Consider the following 23,114-nt stretch of genomic DNA (forward strand, 5'->3'; position numbering starts at 1 on the left):
GTGGTTCCCTCTCCTCTAAATTCACCACGTCAATCTCGTGAAGGCACTCCTGTTACCGAATCACGTGCTGATCAACAAGAGCAATCTGAACATTTTGAAGGAGTTACAACTGAAGCTTTGCAAAAGCTAATTGATGCACAGGTCGGCAAAGCTCTTCAGGCACTTGTTAGTCGATTGCCTGCTGCGCCACCTACACCAACTCCTAATAATAATACATTGGAGAACCCCCGTTCTGGTCTTGATAATTCTGGAAACGGAGCAACCCCCAGTGAACCACAAGAAGGGGGACCAGGTAATTTAAATAATTCATATTTGCAAAATTTAGTACTAACCTTGCAGAAACAGCTTAAGGAACAAAATGAGCGTATTGAACAAATCCCTGGAGTTCCACCTGTAATAAAAGGAGTAGACATGGACAAATACTCACAACAACCATGGAAGCCTAGTGCTGCTCCCCTTCCAATTCCGAAAAAGTTCAAAATGCCTGACATCCCGAAATATGATGGTACTACAGACCCACGTGACCACGTAACTGCATTTACAACCGGCGTAAAAGGAAACGACTTGACCAAACAAGAAATTGAATCAGTATTGGTCAAGAAATTTGGAGAAATACTCACCAAGGGTGCATTAACCTGGTATTCTCTTTTATCTAAAAATTCTATTAATTCTTTTGCTGAGCTTGCAGATTCTTTTATTAAAGCACATTCGGGAGCACAAAAGGTTGAGAAAAGGATGGAAGATATTTTCAAAATCAAACAAGGGGATTCAGAGTTGCTTAGAAACTTCGTTGATAGATTCCAGCGTGAAAGAATGACTCTACCTCGTGTGCCTGACAATTGGGCTGCTATAGCTTTTGCAAGTAATTTAAATGACAAAAGTTCTGAAGCCACGAGACGACTCAAAGAAAGTCTTCGAGAATTTCCTGCAACCACATGGAATGATGTTTACAACAGGTATAGCACGAAGCTGCGAATCGAAGAAGATACCGTACCTAAGCTCCATCATGAAGAAAGGGGCGGTACTCGAAGGTCAGAAACCGAAAAAAGATCAGGTAAAAACAAGTACGATCCATATATGGGACCCGCAGGAAAGGACCCACGGTCGAAGCAAGATAGCCAGCAATATGATCAAAAATCAAGGAATCGGGATTCTGGTTCTTCTTCAAAGTTCAGGAATGATCGGAACAGACAAGAATCACGAGATGATGACAGGAGTTTAAAGGCACGATTCGGTGGATATAATTTTAATGTCTCTACCTCCGAGCTCGTAGCTGTTTTAAGAAGCATGGGAGATAAGGTACGGTGGCCAAAAGAGATGCGGTCAAATCCAAGTAGACGCAATCCGGATCATTGGTGCGAATTTCACAACGATCACGGGCACAAAACTTCAGAATGCAGATTCCTGCAGAGTGAAGTGGATCATTTATTAAAGCAAGGGTACCTTACTGAGTTATTTAGTGAGAAAGGAAAACAAGCTTATATGAAAAACAGACAAGAGCCACCACAACCTCCTTCACCCAAAAGGACAGTGAATGTCATAAGCGGGGGAGAGGACATTCACGGCGTAACCTATACAGCCTCTAACAAGGTTTCTAAGGTAACAATTACACACGGGAAACGAGTGCGGCAGGTCCTTGAAAATGAAAGTATTTCATTTGATGACGCAGATACCGAAGGAGTAACAACTCCACATAATGACGCAATGGTAATATCTTTACTTGTACATGATACTAATGTAAAACGAGTTTTGATTGATCTAGGGAGTTCTGTAAACATTATATTATTAAGGGTACTACGAGAGATGCAAGCTGAAGACAAAATGATACCCAAGGCGCACACCTTGTCAGGCTTTGACAATTCAAGTGTAGTAACAAAAGGTGAGGTATTTCTAACAACTTTTGCTATGGGTGTTGTGAAGGAAACTAAATTTCAGGTAGTTGATATGGAAATGGCCTACAATATGATCATGGGGAGACCATGGATACACGATATGGACGCTGTCCCATCAACTCTACATCAAGTGATTAAATTCCCATCACCATGGGGAATTTGCCAAATTCGTGGGGATCAGCAGATGGCTAAAAGTGTCAACGCTGTAACAAGTACGAGCACCGAGAATAAAGAAAAGTAGCAATTACAGGAAACAGTTGAAGGTAAAAAAGATCAAACTTCAACTGAACAGGAAAAGACGGATTTGGACTCAAGACCTGACACAATTCAAGAACCTGAAGAAAATGAAAGCATCAAAACGACAATTGAAGAGCTTGAGGCAGTGATGTTATTTGATCAATGGCCTGAACGGAAGGTTTATGTCGGGGCCAATTTAAGCACGAACATGCGAGGTATGATAATCGAATTTTTAAAAGCTAACTTAGACTGCTTTGCTTGGTCCCACGCTGACATGACAGGTATTCCACCAAATGTGGTCACTCACAAACTCAATGAGGACCCCTCTTTCACACCAATAAAGCAAAAGAAACGGAAACAAGGTACTTTCAAGAACCAGGTGATTCAGGAGGAAGTCCAAAAGTTATTAAAAATCGGATCAATCTGTGAGGTAAAATATCCTACTTGGTTAGCTAATACGGTGGTCGTACCCAAGAAAAATGGTAAGTGGCGTGTTTGTGTAGATTATACCGATTTAAATAAAGCCTGTCCAAAAGATTCCTTTCCCTTACCGCATATAGATCAACTAATTGATGCAACCGCAGGTCATGAACTTTTAAGTTTTTTAGATGCATACTCAGGATATAATCAGATTAAAATGGATCCTGGTGATGAAGAAAAAACTTCTTTCATCACAGACAGGGGGACTTACTGTTATACGGTAATGCCCTTTGGTCTCAAAAATGCTGGGGCAACCTATCAAAGGTTGGTCACCAAAATGTTCCAAGAACATTTAGGGAAAACGATGGAGGTATATATAGACGATATGCTCGTCAAAACCCAGCAATCTCACGACCATGTTTCTCATCTATCTGTTACTTTTGAAATTTTGCGAAAATTTAATATGAAACTCAACCCAGAAAAATGTGCATTTGGGGTGGCATCAGGTAAGTTTTTGGGTTTTCTTGTTTCTAATCGTGGTATTGAAGTGAATCCTTCTCAGATCAAAGCAATAGAAGAAATCCCGGATATACTTACTAATAAAAAGGAAGTACAAAGATTAACGGGAAGAATTGCAGCTTTGGGGAGATTTATTTCCAAATCCTCGGAAAGGTGTTTTAAGTTTTTCTCTGCACTTAAAAAGCAAGATCATTTTGAATGGAATGAAGATTGTCAACAAGCTCTTAGAAATTTGAAAGCTTATTTGTCAAAACCACCGTTGTTGGCAAAACCGAAGGTGGTGGAAAAACTTCTCATTTATTTGGCCGTGTCTGAAGTCGCAGTAAGTGCTGTTTTAGTTCGCGAGGACCAAGGTAAACAATCTCCTATTTATTATGTAAGTAAGTCCTTATTGGAAGCTGAGACACGATACCCACAGCTAGAAAAATTAACATTAGCTTTGATCATGGCATCTAGAAAGTTAAGACCTTATTTTTAATGTCATCCCATAGTAGTTGTTACAACTTTTCCACTTCGAAATATATTGCATAAACACGAACTTTCAGGAAGATTAGCAAAATGGGCTATAGAACTAAGTGAGTATGAAGTTATTTATCAACCCAGGACCGCTATAAAGTCTCAAGTACTAGCTGATTTCGTGGCTGATTTTAGCCAGGGGATGCATTTAGAAGCAGAAAAAGAATTATTAGTTTTTAATGGTGCGAACCCGGGGACTTGGGTTTTATACACTGACGGTTCATCTAATGTAAAAGGGGCAGGCTTAGGAATAGTCCTCGTACCACCTGCGGGTGAGACCATTAGACAGGCTATAAAATGTCATTCTATAACTAACAATGAAGCAGAGTATGAGGCTGTAATTGCAGGTTTAGAATTGGCACGAGAACTCGGCATAACACAGATTATAATCAAGAATGATTCTCAACTCGTGGTTAATCAGATGCTGGGGACTTATACAGCCAGAGAGTCACGAATTCAAGAATACCTCGCAAAGGTACGGGAGTTAATAAAGCAATTCCAAACTTGGAAAGTACTGCAGATCCCAAGGGATGAGAATGTAGAGGCAGATGCTTTAGCTAACCTTGCGTCCACAGCAGACGTGGCAAACAATACAGATGCTTCAGTCATACATCTATTTCATTCCGTTCTTGAACCTGATAAAAACGAGGTAAATTTTAATCATCTAACATGGGATTGGAGAAATGAAATTGTTGCCTTCTTACAGCACGGAACCGTGCCTAATGACAAAGGAAAGGCTTACGCGCTTCGCAAAAAAGCTGCACGATATTGTTTATATCAAGGTAATCTTTATCGAAAGATGTTCGGCGGACCACTAGCAAGGTGTCTCGGTCCCTCTCAAACCGAATATGTCATGAGAGAAGTACATGAAGGACATTGTGGGAATCACGCAGGAGGACGGTCACTGGTAAGAACGTTAATTCGCACAGGATATTATTGGCCTAAGATGGAAGAAGAGGCAACCAGTTTCGTGTCCAAATGTGATAAATGTCAAAGGTACGGCAATAATATGCACAGACCAGCTGAGTTACTACATCCTGTTTTAGCCCCTTGGCCCTTTATGAAATGGGGAATGGATATCGTAGGTCCACTTCCACAAGCAAAAGGTCAGGTAAAATTTCTACTTGTACTTACAGATTATTTCACTAAATGGGTAGAAGCAGGGGCATTTAAACAGGTACGAGAAAAAGAAGTTAAAGACTTCATATGGCGAAATATAATATGCCGCTTTGGAGTACCAAAGGAGATCGTGTGTGACAATGGACCACAATTTATTGGAGCACAAGTTACAGAATTTCTTCGAAGTTGGCAGATCAAAAGAATAACGTCTACGCCATATCATCCAGTGGGGAATGGACAAGCAGAATCAACTAACAAAGTTATTATTAATAACTTGAAAAAGAGGTTACAAGATTCAAAAGGTAATTGGCCTGAGGTGTTACCTGGAGTACTATGGGCTTATCGTACAACGACCAAAACAGGCACTGGAGAAACACCATTTTCGATGGTTTATGGTACGGAAGCCTTAATTCCAGTTGAAATAGGTGAGCCAAGCACACGATACGATCAGGCAACGGAGGAATCTAATAATGAAGAAATGCGAGTTAGCCTAGATTTACTTGAAGGAAGAAGAGAAGCTGCTTTGATAAGAATGACAGCACAAAAGCAAGTAATAGAACGATATTACAATAGGAAAGCACGCCTCAGATTTTTCAAAATTGGGGACTTCGTGCTTAAAAAGGTGTTCCAATCTGCAAAAGCTGCTAACTCAGGAAAGCTAAGTCCAACATGGGATGGACCATACAAAGTCCGTGGCATTGCGGGAAAATGAGCATACCAGTTGGAAACAATGGATGGTAAAATTTTACCCTCACATTGGAATGCTGTCCACTTTAAAAGATATTACTTTTAAGAAAGTACCTACGGTCAGGTATCATCATGTTAAAATCTCTATTGGTTTATTAATATTTTACTAACGATTTTAGATGCTAGGCAAAATATCCTAACTCGTGCCAAATGAAGAGTCACAACCTGCAAGGCAAAATGGAGTATTCTTAAATTCCTAGCCAAGGATTGCAATTAATCTGATGGAAATACACACGGGTTAGGCAGTCTTCATCTATAATCACACCGTCGAGTCCCGTATATCTTTCTGTTTCAGGAAAAGGGCCAAAGTAAAAGAAATAAACAAATGCTCGAGGCTTCATACTTCACCGCTCAAACACTTGGGGGACTACATATTATACACAGATATGTGTAGAAAGAGACAGATACGAGTATCGAAGAAAAATCGGCTACAAAGAAGCAAGTGTTGAGAAAAAGTTACGAAGTCTTCAGCATTCATGAGAACAACAGAGTCATCTCTCAAACTCATAAACAAAGTCACCTCTCAAACCCTTCTTAACATGTAAAGATAGGGTCATGACTATGTACTGAAACAGGTTATGAAGAAAAACCTTGTTTATTTTATGTTATTTACAAATCTGTTACAAGAAAAACAGTTACGAGAAAGTTGTAGATGTATTGTAATACATGTAACAGTCAAACACTTGTTAAAAGTTTATGAATAAAAACTTGCCAAAGTTGTTTCATATAAAACGTGTGTTTTCCTATTACTTTCATCGTATTATAACACCATTATGAAGTTGAGACGTCTTCTTCATTAAGTGTCGATAAAATAAAAGGGCCCTCTTTTATAAGCCTCATGTTAATAAGTCATGAGAAGAATCATAAAGCATTTTCAAAGGATAAAAATGCTAAACTATTCTATAAGTCCTAAATAAGTAAGGTAAAGGCAAGAATAGAACACATTGAAGTACTAACAAAATTTCTTAATATAATTAAAAAGACTAAGTAGAAACTTAGCCAATAAAAATTTATACAAGTGCCCCATTATGATAACTGGGAACTTTTACCAAAAAATTCCTTAAAAAACTAAGGGATAAAACCATCATTCAATTGAAGGGGTTGTCACGGAAGCTTCAACTTCCACAGACTGGGTTATAGAAGTTTCACCCTCTGAAGCTGGAATAGTAACATTTTCAGCTGAAGCAGGAATTGTAATCCCAATTGCTATAGTATTCACTTCCTCATTTAAAAGTTCTTCTGTTCCAGGAACTTCAAGTGCAGGAGAAGGAGTATCAGTAGACTGTTAGCTTTTCTCGATGGTATCTATGACTTTGGCCAGTTCAGACTGCAAGTCAAAACCTTCTTGAGCAGCTTCCGTCAAAGCATCACGACGAGAATTCAGGAAAGCCCAACTCACTTCTATGTTTAAATTTTCCTCTAGAAGTCCATATTCCTTTTCCCACATAGCAAGATCGTTTTTTAAAATTTGATATTCAGCTAAATGGGAATCAAGGGAAGCTTCAAGAGAAGCATGAGAACTCTTCAAGGCATGAATCTCGTCAGAAGAAGTCTGTAAGTCAGCCTGAGCTTGAGTCAAGCTTTGCACTAACTCTCCTGCATATTCTTCCTTCCTAGCCAAAAGTGCCTTCAGCTCTCTAACTTCTTCACTAGCCCTGGATAATTGTTCTGACAAAGAGCATTCCAAAAGCTCTTTGTCTCTTTTCAATTGGCTTGAAGAGGCTTTGACATTTGCCAGTTCAGAAGTTAAACCACGGTTTTGCTGCTCCAGGAGATTTTTATCTTCTTGCAACTCTTCTATGGTCCCTTGAGCATTTTCGAACTGCTCCTTCCAATTGGTCGCTTCAAGCTGGGCTCCCCTAGCTATTTCCTCAGCCTCGTGGACAGACTTTTCAGACTCACGAGCTTTTCTTTCCAGTAGGGAAATTCTTCTCATTAATTCCGTGCCAATAAGGTTAGCCTACAGAGGTAAGTCATGTAAATGAGAGATTGAAGATAATTTAAAAAAAACTTGTTGGTAGAAATACCTTCAAAGTAGAATGAACTACGTCATTCATCAAAGTTAAGCAGCTATGACTCTCCATCTTCTTCTTCTCGATATCTCCAATTAGAGGTTCGATCCAAACATCGGCTCTGCCGGTCTTCCTCAAGAGGCTATGATTGGCAGGAACCTCCAAAGTAACACTTCTCATTGTCATATTTCCACTGCTAGAACCTGTCTATGTATGATGAACAGAGAGAAGAGGAGCAGTGGAAGGAATGGAGGGAAAAGATGTAGAAACCAACACCGGAGCGGAAGCAGGTGCGGTCGAAGCAGCCAAGGGAACGGATATAGGAGCGGTAGAAATTGGCAAACAAACGGAAGTTGTCAAAACTGGTAAAGAAATACTTACGGCTGGCAGAGGAATGAAGGAAATAGGAACAAATGAGGAAAGAGGAGCTTCATCAAAAATAGGTCCGAGCTCGCCACTCCCGAAACCACTGTCAAAAAGGTGCTGAATTGACTCATTATTATCTCTTGGTTTGGTATCCTCATCAGATTGAATCAAAACAGGCTCGGTGGCGGAGGTACGAGCAGGAGTGTTTTCAATTTCATTATCAATGATTATTCGTCTCCTGGCCCTTGGCCTGGTAATTAGGGAGGCACCCTCCTCTTCTTCTTCAGAACTTTCCTTTGTAGCTTTTCTTTTAGGCAGCAAGGCTCGAGCCTTATCTAAATCTAGAGCAGCATTCGCAGACATGCGAATGACCATAGCTACTTCAGCCGTCATTCCTCTAATGCCAAATCCTGATTAAAGAATGGATATACATGATTAAAGTTGAGGAAAATGTGCTTAACATGTAAAACAAAAATTTTTAAAAAGGGGGGATACCATGTGTTTTGACTTTCCAGCCATGTAAAGAAGAAATTGATTTCCAAGTTCTCTGCTCCCTAGTAGCAATCTTCAAAAGTGAGTCTACCCAACCACGAAAGTTGGGAATAGGTTCCACATCTCCCATGGTTGCTACAAAAAACCAAGAAGGGACGAGGTTAAAAACAACATTCTTTTGAAATTCTCAAAAGTAGGTACGGTAAATAAGAGGAAACCTACGTTCAAAATTCCACTTCTCAGGCAAGGGAATATTTGTTTCACCAATCAAGTCCACTGTACGGACAACAACGTAACGAATATACCATCCACGATCTTTATCATCCTCAGGATTTACCAAAACCTTTTTGCTCCTTGCAGTTAAGGTAAAAACCCCATGGCGTATTAAGTTAGGATGGTATAGATGAATAAGGTGAGAAAATGTGAAATTGACATTGGCCTTGGAAGATAAATATCTCAAACAAGCCACTGTTCTCCACACCAATGGACCGATTTGGGCCAAACAAATTGTAAAGAAACGACAAAAATCGAGAATAACTGGGTCAATCGGAGGATTGAAACCTAAAGTGAAGGGGTAAGTGTAAACAGAAGAATACCCACTTCTAAAAGAGGAAATTCTTTGATTTGGGGAAGGAATTGACATTCGGAGACTATCCTTCCAGTTACAATCTCTTCTTATGGTGGGGATTGTAAGTTCGGTTACTATTGTTGGGTAAGTATCGGCTCTTTCTAAATTTTTAATTTGTTTTTGAAGAGACGTTTTGTCACTTTCAAAAGACAAATCGTCGGGAACTATATCATCAACTGAGGGTTCTTGAGAAGGATCAAGAATTTCCCTACTCTTAGAAGAAGGGGCTTTTGGGATAGAACTCCTTGAAGAAGAACCAGAGGGGCCGCCTCGCGTAGATTCTAACCCTGTTCGAAGCCTACCTCCTCCGCCTCTTCTGTGTCTAACAGGGGCGTTGGGGAATTGATCTAGAATTGGAACTTTTTTACGGTTAGGGTTTGAAGAAGACATTGTTAAGAAGGAAGTATGTGCTGAAGATTTGTGAAGAAGACAAAGGAGGACAAAGTTATGTGTAAAATGGGAACCGTCAACTTTTTAAGTGTAATGATGAAAAGCCTATAATAAAGGCAGCTATCACTTCGTAAATAGTGAGAGTGAAGAAGTCTCGAAAAAGAGTATGAATAGTGGAATCAATTAGAAAATGACACATGGGCAGAACATTAAATGGAAAAGACTGATGAGACGTTAGTACTGTCATGAGCATTAATTGTGGTAAAAATTCCTTTTACATGAAGATCCACTTCCCAATTATTTAATTGATAAAAAAAATGGAAAGTGGGGGGACTATCTGTATTGGGAAAAAACTGAGTTTATATTAAAAGATGATGTGGCATGACACGTGGATTAGTTAAATGGTCAAAGCGCAGCAATTGACTAAGAGGCACGGATGGAAACAGCCACGGGAAGAAGAATTTAAATAGGCACGAGACAACGTATAGATACGAGTCTCGTACCAATTTAAATTATCTACAGCCAACGGATAGAAGGCATTGAAAGCAAAGATCTGGTGACAGAAAGGAGTCCAAATTCATTATTAAATACTTGATACGTTATGAAGTCGGTATTTAATAGGAATGATTGTATAACGGCTTATTTAATATCATTTATTACTCATGATTATATCATTAAAGCTGAGGCTTCATTCCTTTACCTAGAATTATCTATAAAAGGAAGAAGTATCATCATTTGTAAGGACACGGAATACTATTGAGAATTTATTGAAATATACATCTATTTGCTTCTTTACCATCGTTCTCAAAAGTATTTTATTTTTGTCTCCTGATTATCAGTAACCCGAATTTCTTTTTAGCTTTGACCAAAGACTCAGATTTTTGGTTAAACAATTATATGCTCCAATACGTTGCTCTTAGTTTGTACTCCCAACCACGTTGTAGCTTCAAAAAATAATCAATTGATTTGCAATAGAAAAATGAAAGAATGAAAAACACAAGATTGCAGCAAATTAAAAGATGCTAAGCATGTGACGGCAACTCTAATGTTTCTGACGTTAGTTACTTTGAGTTTATGACTCTATTATCTGTTTTGATTTTTTTTTATTTAAAATAAGACTCCTAATATATCTTAATTTGTTTTCTATAATTAACTTAACTAAGATTGGTGTAAACACCCAGTGTGAGTAAGTTTTTACCAAGCTACAGCCTACTCCAATGCTCTTACATGGTGGTTGTGTTTTCTTTTGGGACTATTTTGAGCATAAATTTTTTATATGACACTCAGTTTTGCGTCACCTATTGAATTTATATCTATTTTTTAAAAAAAGTTAATTGATACTCAATTTTTGGACAATTTCAGATACATACGCTTTTCTCTTCTTCTTAGTTGCAAAGTGGGTTTGTTAAATTTGTTGTTATTTTGACAATTTGATGATTGAAATTTATTGTTTATGATATTTGAAAGTTATGTTTCAAATTTGAGCTCATTTGGAATAGATTTGGGCATTGAATCGTGTATTGAATTGTTGAAATTCGAAGAACAAATTTATGTTATAGAACTTAAGATTCGAAATCTAAAGTTACATTCAATTGATTGAACTACTTAAGATTTGAAGGATAGAAGAACTTCATATTTGATTTCTGAAGTTGCATTGAAGAGATTGAACTACTTCAGCTTCGAATTTCTGAAGTTGCATTTGAAAGATAGAAGACTTTTAGATTTGATTTCTAAAATTGCATTGAAGAGATTAAACTATTTTAGATCCGAACGGATATACATTATAAAATTTTATATAATACAGATATAACTTTAATGTTGTCCCCAGAAGCAAGTATACGTCAAAATGCCCTATTTTGAGCTCAAAAGGAGATCTTTCTCTTGAAATAGATTGGGCCTATAGGTTCACTAATGAACAAAAGTTTTGGCCTTTTCAACGAAATGGGCTTAAAAGAGGGATCTTTTCTTGTTGAGAAATTTTTATAAAGCATTATCTTTTAGTAGTAATTAGCCATTTATAGATATTATTTGCTATATTACGGATTGTAGATATCTTTTATGTGGTTATAAGATGTATTTGATGTATTTAAGCTATTGTATTCATGAATACAGTAGCAAAAATAAGCGTGAATCAGGGAAGTCCAGCTAATCAGTTGTATTCGAGTGTATTCGACTGTATTCATGGAGTGAAATATGGGGTTACAACTGGACAGATTATTGTATTCGACTGTATTCACGACATGAAATAGGGGATTACACTATTTTTAAAACGGAAAGTGAATCAATTAACATAATAGACTCCTAATATAGCTCAACAAACTCAATTATAACACACAAATTTTGTATTTTCAGTTATAAAAAAAATTCTCAACCAAAAAATACCCCAAAAATATAGCAATCATCAGAGAAATTATATAATACATTTGAATACATAAATTATATTAATTAAAAAGATATATGAATACATTCATGGCATATATCGAGACAGTGAATACAATGAAATGCATACAATACAACGGGATACATTGAAATACAATGAAAAAACAGACATACATTAAAATACAATGAAAAAAAGACAGTGAATACAATGAAATACATGGAATACAACGAGATACATTGAATTATAATGAAAAAAAAGACAACGAATACAATGAAATACATTGAAATATATTAACTCTGCTTTATCTCTGTGTTTAATGGAGTCCTCATCAAACCCAGCTTCATGCAGTCGCTTCCATATGACTTCATCTGTCAAAGGGGTTCTTGAACTTGAAACCCTACCTGACGCCGAAATAGGCGTTCGATTCCCCGGAGTCAAAGCCAGTCTCTCTGACCCAGGACTTGTCATTCTTGGTTTCTCTACACTTTTGATGAAAATCAAAGATTCAACTTTTCTTAATCAATTTGTTGAATTCTTGCCTAATAAGCCCTTTTACTTTCCCCTTCACAAGAACAATGTAGTTGATGGTTCACACAAACTTTTTCTGCTTTGCCTTTTTTGCTATTTCTCTCACTTTAACTCACACTTGCTTTGTTGGCTGTGATTCTCTCTCTATGCAAAGTGGACTTGGCTGCTCCCTTTGTTCTTCTGCCCGAGCATCATGGGATATACACTCGATTGCAGTTGTCCAGTACTTGGGGACTGTTCCTGTCGGAGAGACTAGTGTATTTGTTGCAATATCGTCTGTCCATTTGAGAAGATGCCATTAGAGGAGGAGGAGGAGAGCGGAAATTTTAATGGGATGGGGGAAGAGAATGAGATGTATCAAAGTAGAGAGAGAAAGAAAGTCGTGTAATTGAATAGCGTATTTAGTGGCTTAGGGCTAGGAAGTAACCAAAATTAAATATTTTGCTATAAACCTTAAAAGGTATCTATAGAATATAATTTTTTAAAATGGTATTTATTTAAAATAAATAAGGTGTTAACCTTTGCTATAGGAGGTAAAAATTCCTTTCTTGTTTGTGAAACATTATTATATTTGAAAGTGATTTTTACCTTCCTATACTATATATAAAACTTTATTACCCTTCCTAATTAATCAAGTTGGGGATATATAATTTACTAATTATATACAAATTAGTTTTAAATGAGTATCCCCTTAAATTAGAAATTAAATAAGGAATCAATTATTTTCCATCCATGTTCTCTCTCTCTCTCTCTCTCTCTCTCTCTCTCTCTCTCTCTCTCCTGCGCTCTCTCTCCGTCTCTCTATCTCTCATTCTCTGTTCTTTCCCAATTTTTCTTCCTCTGATGTTCTCTATTTTTTTATCCTCTTTCATTTTGTATATATTTTTAATGCAGTTCATCAATGTATTTCAATCGTTTTACTATAGAGTTTTAACTTAGCAATTTCCTTTCATGTTGCACAATTAGTGTTCAAATTGAAATTGTCAATCAATAAATTTTGAAGGTGTTTGACTCTCTACCATTGACAGCCATTAAAAAGCTTTGAAGCTTTGAAATCGAATTTGAGTTTTTAAAGATCATTATTTATTTGGATTGGGTGTTGTTGCAAACAATTGAGAATATTTTTTGGAGTTTATATCTCAATTTTGAGGGTATTTGGTGAAGATTAGACTTGATTTTGGCTGAATTTCAGATTGAAACTCGGAGAAGAAGAAGAAGAACACATGACATACAATATACTTATGAAATTGTAGTAAAGTTGTATTATAATTGTATGTAAATTATATTCTGTTGTAGTTATATATATATATATATATATAATGAAAGTTGAAAAATAATTATATAATGTATGAATCTTTGTATAAAATTTATATTTAAGTTATATATACTATCTTTTTACATAAAGTTGTTGATATGTATCAAAATTGTTTTAAGAAAGGAAGTTTTGATTGGAATTTCAAAGAGGAAAAAGAACACACCACCTACAAAATATATACAAATCATATATAAAATATATACAAAAAATACATTGTATAAAATTTGTATGAAAATTGTATTTAAGTTGTATGTTGTTGTAGTTGTATTTAACTGGGTAGAAATAATGTATGAAAATTGTAGATAAGTTATAAATAAGTTTTATACTATATAATTAGTTATATAAAATACGTTTTTAGTTTATATGTTGTTGTACATGTCTCAAAATTATACGTTTTATATTTTTAATTTGTATGTTGTTGTACCATACAAATTTGTATGTTGCTGCTGTCACTTAAAATATCGTTTATCATATGAAATTTTTTTATTTCATTAGTAAGTGGTAAAATAGAATGAAAATAATATTTTAAGTACTGAAACTCTATGAAATTAAGTATAGTTTGTCTTAAACTACAAGCTGGTTTAATTTTTCACATAGTACAGCTCTGATCAAGTGCATCAAAATGTATGGCATATTGCCGAATTGTAAAATTACAAAGTGGGGGCTCTTTTAGCAGTTCCAGCAATGACAGTGAACAAATTGTTGCCAAAGGGATCACTCAAATAACTAAATAATGTGTAATTAATGGATAAAAAAATTAATCAAAAACCAAGAAAGAATTATATGCAATACAATTAATTAGTTTTGACATTCTTTTGAATTTTACATGCATTATTCAAACATAATATAGTTAATTCCTTTCCTAGGATAAATAATACAATTGAGAAAGCAAGAATAAAATCCAAGGCAGAGTGTGCTAATGATGTATAACACAAGAACAAACTTCCTATTGGGAGAAAACGAATAAAAAAATAAAAAAGAAAAGAACAAAATAATGAGGAGGAAAACAAGGTGAATATACTTATTAAAAAGAGGAGAATCTATAATGGAAAAAACAATGAGAATCAAAAAGTTTTGAATATTGTTTGAGTATATCACAAAAACTCATGTAAGAGCAATTCAATTCCCTAGAATTGAGGCAGAAAAATAAGGAAAGAGGATAAGAGAAAATAAGGGAAAAGAGTGCCCTAATTTAAGGCACTAATTATGAATTGTATATAATTTGTAAGTAATCCTTATTTAGGGTGACTAATATACAAAATTAGGATAATTTTAGTAAATAAGCTTTAAGGAAAAAACCCTATTTGAAACTTGCAAAAGTTTTTCTTAACAAAAAATGCTTGTCTAATTTTATTTAATTACAAAAAACTTTCTCAGATAAAATTTGATTTTTGGAGGAGTGGCTAGAGGATGTTTTCAAACTCACAAAGTGCTCGTAAATCTTCAAAAAGACAAAAATGCTACAACAATTCAAATACATTCACTTTCTGCACCAACTCTTTTTCCAACTGAGGACTGCAGGTTTGTTTTAGAAAAGAGAAACAGCTGAAAATAGTCCACTATCTTTGGGCTTGGCCAAACGACGTGAGTTTTTTTATGATTTGGAAACCAAATGATGTTTTCCTTTGTAATGATGATCCTGGAACAGGAACGCAGACCAACTGTTTGATCATATGTCTAGGCAAGCCTATACTTAGTAGCAGTAGTAAATAGGACTGTTAGTATCCAACTTGCTCGTGCTTAATGTTGAAATAAGTGGCAATGTTACATTTGTACATACAGATCCTTATATATCCACTATGTGGTATGATTGAGTGTTCTCAATTGCTCTGAAATTGAAATGTATCCTTGAATGGGTTGATTCGCTTCTTTATACTTGTGCCTGTTCATATTGCTGCTGATTAATATAAGAAACATGGATAAATGGGATAAATTACTAGTGAATATGAGGTTGGCATTATCTTGTGCAATTTGATCTCAACTGATGTGGTATTGATGTCACTTCTACCTTAATTCAGATGCACTCGTAATAAAGTTTTCTCCGAACACTTTAGCTGTATGTTTATATGCGGCAGCCTTTGATTCAAAAATAGATAACTATGGCTTAGTACCATAATGGTTTGTTCGTCGCATTGCATTTCTTTCATATTGGGGAGCTTTGGAGCAACGATAAAGTTGTCTCCGCTTGTCACGCGTTCGAGCCGTGGAAGCAGTCGCTAATGCTTGCATTAGAGTAGGCTAGCTGTCTGCATCACACCCCTTGGGGTGGCCTTTCTCCCGATACTAGGTGAAAGCGGAATGCCTTATGCACCGAAGCTGCCCTTTTTTAGGAATTATTTTTAGGAAATAGAATTGTTTTATTATTTTCATTCATCTGCATACCTGTTTCAAGGTTCCCATTAAAAGGGGGCTCTTATTCGAATTTTACACGCTTTGAAACTATTTTTCCCTTCTTTGGATGAAGGATCAGTATTGCAATTTACTTTATGAAGTTGGTTCAGTATATTACAAAAGCCTCCCAAATGTCACAAGAAATATAGTATCATTTGCGAGTTTAAGAGTAATAACACTTTATTTCTCTTCTTTTCTTATTTCCTTCTCTCCATGAAAGTGGCCGTCTGCTTAAATTGGTATTTTTTACACTAGTATATGGCGATGCTTAAACTACCCTTGCTACAGATCTGTTTAAACTAGTCCTCCTTTTGTTCTACTTAGAATTGGTAATTCAAGATCCAAACATGATATATTTATAGTAATGACCTTTTCCTCATTAGGCAATTTCCGCTTCCCACTTGTTCCTCTATTTGGATGGTATGTGAGGCAGCCTGGAGATAATGTATAGAACATAAAATGCTCAATTGAGAAAAAGTGAAGCTGCTACTTGTTTCGGACCAAAATTGATTGTCCTCGGATTATCTCAGCTATTTTCACCACCACATGCTAGATATTTTTACATAGAGATGAGGTATTTGATGAGGTAAAAGATAAACTTTCCGTGGAATCACTTCTAGGAGTATCGTCTTAGTGTTGTCAATGTTAGTAGGACACTGAAGTTTACTTTAGTTAGCATTTCTTTTGCAAATAAGTTCAATTCTTCCTAATTGATGATCCTAGTCATAGCCTGTTAGAACATTGCTACTACATAACGCTGCCATCAAAATGAATATAGTAACTGTTATGATAATCTTGAGCCGAGGGTCTATTGGAAACAACCTCTCTATCCTCACGGGTATGGTCTGCGTACACACTACCCTCCCCAGACCCCACGGTGTTGGATAATACTAGGTATGTTGTTGTGTTATGACAATCTGTTGCATGTTTGAGCATAGTGAGTAACTTAGTTAGGTATAAAATTAGGTTTTGTCTTCTTTAGTTGGCATGTTTGTACAATGTAGATTTATGTGCAGTAGGAAAGATAAAGGTAAATTACGTGTTCTTGTACATTAAAATTCCATATATTGATCTACATATGAAACAGTTCCATTACCATTTTAGGCTCTGCATAGTATCTTTTGCACCTATCATGTCTATGATGAATAAAACTCATATATCTTTAGTTAAGGCTTACAAAGTAGTATTGTACTCGTTTTCTGTTTGCTATCAGTAAAAAGCTAAAGTCATATCTTGAAAACTATGAGAAGTCTCCAGTAATTGTTAGCAGTCTCGCGTATTTTGTTTGACTTCGTTTTGTTTATTTTCGTTCCATTATTTCTTCTCTCCAGTCTTCTTCTCTTTCTGAATAATATCTTAGGATTTAGAATTTTCTATCAGAAACATTAACCTCATTAAATTACTTAGCTTTCTTGTCAAGGTTAGAAAAGTATGTTTGTTCCTTCGAAATGACACTCTCAAAAGTTCTTGGAAGCTGCATTTTGCCTAGTGCTTTTACTGGTGATTTTTGACCCTCAGGGCCAAATTGTTCTATGATGTGTTCATGTTGCAGATGATGTTGTTTTACAACTCGAGAAATTTTATTGTGATGGCCGACAAATTTCAAGAAAAGGTGAAGCTAGCCTGAAGGAATTGTTGCCAATGCCCTGTCTGAGGCAGCATGGTGGGATCACTGCATTCTGATGGGCGTGAACATAATAGTTGAAGCTTGTCGCAAGCAGTGGCGGAACCACCTTGTACCGAGGGATGTCATTTGACATCCCTTCGCAGGAAAAATACACTGCGTAGCTAGGTAAATTTTTTTAATGTATATATACTATATGTTGAATACCCTTGGCTTTTTCGTGTATTTACCTTTTTTATATTTTGACACCCATTAGTGAACATCCCAGGGTGTTGTACTTGTGTTAAACATGTGACTTTTAAGGCCTCCTTACTCCCAATAGCTTCTCAAGTAGGACATTCATCAACTTTTCATATCTAAGTTTGCGTATTCTGATCAGCACTTCACCTGGCATTCATTTTTTTGAGAAATCTAATTATTTGATTCTCAGCTGGTGTAATTACTGACAATTTCTAGCTGTAGCTGTAAGTAGTATGCCAGCATGTGACAAATTCCTGCACTTTTCCCTTCAAAATAACTGACAAAATCACCATAAAATTTTGAAGTATTCTGTATTTGGAATTAGTCATTGTAGTTCAAAAAGAGAAGTAATTTGACTGGGCAACAAATCGGATATTATACCTTGGAGTGCTTGCTATATCAACAGTTTCTTGTGGTGGTGGTGGTGGTGGTGGTGGGTCTGCTAAAGTATTTGCCACATTTGAGTCTCTTATGAATAGTTCTACATCATTAACCTAAAAGGTCCCTTCTAAAGTACTTGCAGCAGCGACTCTCTTATGTATAGTTTTACATCATTTACCTAAGAGGTCCCATATGTCCTTCCTAAATTTAATGTAAAGAAACTAATATGAAATAGAACTTTCTTAAGTTGCTTATACATCTCTGCAACATATATAGTGCATGTTGTCCTTGAAAGGACAAGGAAGCTGAAAGTGATGCTTCAGTAACATGTTAATGTATTTCACATGCATTTCATCTCATGCATACTTTTCACAACCGAATCTGTTGTTCTCCTTGAACTGTGCATATATTTGCTTTAACCATTTTCTTTCTGTATCGGGAGTTTCTGTTACCTCGTGTGTTGTTTTGAAGAATTACGTACGCTTTTAAAGATGTTTGCAGGTTCAACGAGTCGAAAGCATATTGCAAAGATGCTGAAGAAAATCCTTCAATTCTCAAGAAGATCCAGTTTCATGCATGCTGTTGACGATTGGGACGAAGATGTGGCCTCATTGCCTCCTCCAGAAGATGTCAAGGAAGGCCACTTTGTGGTGCATGCAATTGAGGATGGAAAAAAGAAGAGGTTTATTGTAGAATTGGGTTGTTTAGCGGATCCAAGTTTCGTGAAGCTGTTGGAGCGAGCAGAGGAAGAGTTTGGTTTCGAACATGAAGGTGTTCTTGCTGTACCTTGCAGGCATAGTGACTTGGAGAAAATTCTTGAAAGCAGGAAGAAGAACAAGAAATGATCGTTCCTCTTAGTAATTTACATCTCTTTAAACGATTGCTGATTTATAGGATATGTGTTATGTTTTTTATAACGATATTGACCTTTTTTTCTCCTCTCCCATGTCTCATTTTGTTGATTGAAAGAGAATAAGGCAATCCATTGTAAACATAGGGTTTTTTACAGTGAGTCGGGCAGTTGGTAGCCCCTTTAGAGAGCGCCTCTGAAGCCACCCCATTCATCCAAAAGAGAAGAGAAGATGCATATGTATTTGCATGATGCCCTTTGCTCTAGAGGAATGAATATCCAATAGGACTTTTTTTCTCTTATGGAGTTGAGCATGTAATTTTTTTTTATTTCTGTTCCACCTAATATCTGTTATCTCTCATCCGCACAAGTATTAGATGATGTAGAATTTCTCTTATTGTGAATGAGGTGGGGTATATGTTCAAGAGTGTGGTTGAAATTGTGGACTTTGAAGAAATGGTTTTCTTTTTGTAGTTTTTTGATGGGCTATTCAGTTTTAACTTGTACTAGGATTTGAAGTTATATTAACGATATTGATGTAACAAAACATTGAATCTGCAAAACTGAAATTCAAGCATGATTTGTCACATAACATAATCAAATAGAAGGCTACTATGAGATTTGACAATCTCCTATCTATTCTGTTGAAAAATTGCTATTGGGTCGGGTCTACCCATAAGGAGTGCTAATTAGCCCGTTTGCTCGTTAGCTAGTCCTCCTCCTAAAATCCTAGTACTAGCCTATATAAGCACCACTGCAGGTGTAGAAAAGAAACGCTTTTTCATTCTTGATGACGATGGCTATGAAGAAAACTCTTTGCATCTCTGAGGGGATATTTAGGTTGTGAAAACCAAAGAATTTTTCGCTTTATTATAATTCCTACCGACCGATAATTCAAGCCGTGATAGAAATAGACGATCAGCTGCCGCAAAGAGAAACCTGTAAGTCTCCTAACTAGTATTTATAGGTTAAATACTACACATTCAAACGTTTTGTGTCACACTTAAGTTTTAATGATGACAATTGTGCAAAATCTAATCTACTCTAATCGATTGCAGAAAATCAGGGAAGCAATGCTATGACAAGGAAATAAGATCAAATGCAGTTGCTATGAGGAGATTAGTTCGTAAATTAAGGAGAGTCTATGGAGAAAGAGATTAGAAGATTCTGATGGTGGATCAATCAAGTCATGTCACAAATCACTGCTATATATCACGAACGCAAGAAGGAAAAAAGATCATTGGATCCGGCCTTCCTTGTAAGCTGGATTCAGAGGCAACCCTTGATCAAATCTCTTAGAATATTCTAGCCTCAATTAATGGTCAATCTATAACGGCTAGTTAAAGAGAAGATTATAAGACCACAAGTCATTCCTATAAGAAGGCTGGAAGACAAAAGAAAAAAATTACGTAACTTAATACATGTTTCTATATCTTTCTAGTTCTTTGTATAAACACTGTATTCTTGAGTTTACTAGTGTCACAAAAGATAGGAAGAGTTAGAAAACAAAGCAAGAGTTGTGTCAAGCAAAGACAAACACTGTTGCTGAATATCGTTAGTGGTGAACGAACTAAAATCACAATTGTTGTAATGACTCAATATTGAAGATCTAAGAGAACCCTTGTGACCCAAGGGAACTGGATGTAGGTACCACACCGGTACTGAATCAGTATAAAACTCCATTGCCTTTACTGTTCTTGTTTTTGCATAATTTACTCCTGCTGAAATCGAACCTGCTAGTAAAGATTAGTCGACTATTTCTATCTTTAGTCAACTAAGGTTTTAAATTGGACACAATTCACTCCTCCCCTCTTGTGTTTAATTGGTATCAAAGTGAGGACTCACAAGTATTGCCTAACAGCAAGTGGGAAAAAGATCATGGGATTAAATACAGTCATTGGAGCACTATTCCAAGAAGGAACCTCTCAAGTAATACCATCGTACTTCAACGGTCAGCACTTTTCACACTGGAAAGCGCGAATGGAAACATACACTATGTCATACGACATTAAAGTATGGCGTGCGATCAAAAAAGGAAATCTCCCAATTCCACCGAGGAAGGATAAAGACGGTGAGATCAAAGTATCATCTGGCCCTCTCAATTTAGACGATTACACTGAAGAACAAACATCTATTGTTCAAGTGAATGCTAAGGCAAAAAATCTTCTATACAATGCCATAAGTGGAGAAGAGTATGAAAAGATATCAAGTTGTGAAACTGCAAAAGAAATGTTGGACAAGATAGAAGTCATATATGAAGGAACAAATAAAGTGAAAGAAACAAGGATAAATCTCCTGATTCATGAATATGAATTGTCCCAAATAAAGGAGAGAGAATCTATTGAAGAAATGTTTTCAAGATTCAGAAAAATTATTGGTGATCTAAAATCATTCGGACGACCTTTGAAAACTGGAGAACAAGTCAGGAAAATTCTCAGAAGCGTACCCACCGCATGGAAGCCTACGTCATTGCCTTGGAATGTCAAGATCTTGATAATGTATCATACGATGAATTACGAGGAGATCTTATAGCCTTTGTAAAGGTCCATCTAAACAGACATGTACCTGAAAAGAAGGAAAATATTTCCTTCAAGGTAACAGTTGTCGAGTTTGAAAATGAAGAAGAGGAAGAAGGACGAGAGCAGGATGAAAACATTGCAATGCTATCCATAGTGGTATCAAATATGATGAAAAAAATCAGAGGAGGAATAAAAGGCAAAAAATTTGCAAGAAAAGGAAGACCACATAATGAAAATGATATAAGATACTATGAATGTGGAAAATTTGTCCATATACAAGCTGAATGTCCAAAACTAAAAAGGGAAATCAACAAAGGTTTTCAAAAGAAGATATCATTCGGAGCCTGCAGTGACGAAGAAGGATCTGAAAGTGAAGAAATAACCAACATATGTTTCATGGCAATAAGAGAAAGTGATGATGATTTATCGGAAAATGAACAAGATGAAGACTAAGTTTTATGGCTATCGGAGAAACCAACGAGATACGTCCCTGTCCTAAATACACTAAAATTCAAGATTATATTGATTTAGCTATGATTGATCTTGAAAAGGTCCTTCATGAACTTCACAAAGTTCAAAGGAAAAATAAGGATAGTGAACTGAAACTAGAAGTTTATGAGATTGAAAGAGGCATGCTTAGGAAGAAATTCATGAGCTCCAGCTTCAGTTAAATGGATTACTCAAATCCCCAGTCATAGCTCTGTTAAGTCAAATAAATCGACTACTCGAAAAGGTCTCAGAGGGGTACCTTCAATTAGATTCCATGAGGAAACTGAATGAGATAACTTTGTTTGTTTTTATTGCGGTAAATCTAGTCATTTTTCTAACAATTGCAGGTTCAGAAACAAAAAGCAATGGGTTTGGAGATCTAAAACAACTAATGAGACTTCCACCTCTAAATCTAACCAAACAGGACCCATGAAAGCTTGGGTACCTAAGAAAAAGTGATTTACTTTTTATGTAGGAACACCACAAGAAGATCAGAAAAGGAAAATAGTATCTTGACAGTGCATGTTCCAGACATATGACAGGTGACAAACAACTTTTCAAATTTGTCACAAATCTAGATGGTGGAACAATTACTTTCAGAGATAAATCCAAAGGAAATATCAATGGGGTAGGAAAAGTCCCTTTGATCTCTACATGTGAAGTAGACGAAGTCTATCATATAAATGAACTTGGATACAACTTACTCAGTATCAGTCAACTATGTGATAGAGACTATGAGGTACGCTTCAAGAAAACTGGCTGGTCTATAATTGATGAATCAGGTAATTCTGTTCTCACTGAAAATAGAGACAAGAATGTCTATACTCTTAGCAAACTTGATAATCATATCTGCTTGGCTTCCATAATAGATGATTCATAGCTGTGGCATAGAAAACTAGGACATGCAAGCATGCATTCCATTAAAAATCTTTCAAAACAAGATCTAGTCATTGGTCTTCCAAAATTAAAATTTTCAAAAGATCATATTTGTGATGCATGTCAACTTGGTAAACATACTAGATCATCTTTTAAAACAAAAAACATTGTTTTTACTTCAAA

At 36.2% G+C, this 23,114-nt stretch overlaps 1 protein-coding gene and 2 long non-coding RNA genes across 4 annotated transcripts; 2 read left to right on the top strand and 1 right to left on the bottom strand.

Moving 5' to 3' along the window:
- Positions 1-8,205: 8,205 nt before the first annotated feature.
- LOC138884113 (uncharacterized) lies at positions 8,206-8,617 on the bottom strand. Its single transcript, XR_011404228.1, has 3 exons — positions 8,543-8,617; positions 8,324-8,455; positions 8,206-8,238 (listed from the first exon to the last, which is right to left on the bottom strand). It is a non-coding gene; the product is annotated as an uncharacterized lncRNA (long non-coding RNA).
- Positions 8,618-14,625: 6,008 nt separating this feature from the next.
- LOC104235691 (uncharacterized) lies at positions 14,626-19,594 on the top strand. 2 transcript variants are annotated; one of them, XR_011404549.1, is made up of 2 exons: positions 14,626-17,744; positions 18,689-19,594. It is a non-coding gene; the product is annotated as an uncharacterized lncRNA (long non-coding RNA). The 2 variants fall into 2 exon arrangements; XR_011404550.1 differs by having other exon boundaries at positions 18,699-19,594.
- A 1,331-nt stretch (positions 19,595-20,925) lies between these two features.
- Positions 20,926-22,019, top strand: LOC138883699 (uncharacterized). The gene is made up of 2 exons (XM_070164401.1): positions 20,926-21,545; positions 21,605-22,019. Exons 1-2 carry the CDS (start codon positions 20,926-20,928, stop codon positions 22,017-22,019), a joined length of 1,035 nt encoding a protein of 344 aa, XP_070020502.1.
- Positions 22,020-23,114: the final 1,095 nt, after the last annotated feature.

The sequence above is a fragment of the Nicotiana sylvestris genome, chromosome 12 (genome assembly GCF_000393655.2).
Source record: "Nicotiana sylvestris chromosome 12, ASM39365v2, whole genome shotgun sequence".
NCBI classification, from domain to species: domain Eukaryota; kingdom Viridiplantae; phylum Streptophyta; class Magnoliopsida; order Solanales; family Solanaceae; genus Nicotiana; species Nicotiana sylvestris.

Excerpts from the sequence above, each read along its gene's own strand:
- LOC138883699 (XM_070164401.1), top strand. The coding sequence starts at position 20,926 with ATGGGATTAAATACAGTCATTGGAGCACTATTCCAAGAAGGAACCTCT. Across the intron at positions 21,546-21,604 it reads AATGTCAAGATCTTGATAAT|ACATGTACCTGAAAAGAAGG; the intron begins GTATCATACGAT and ends CCATCTAAACAG.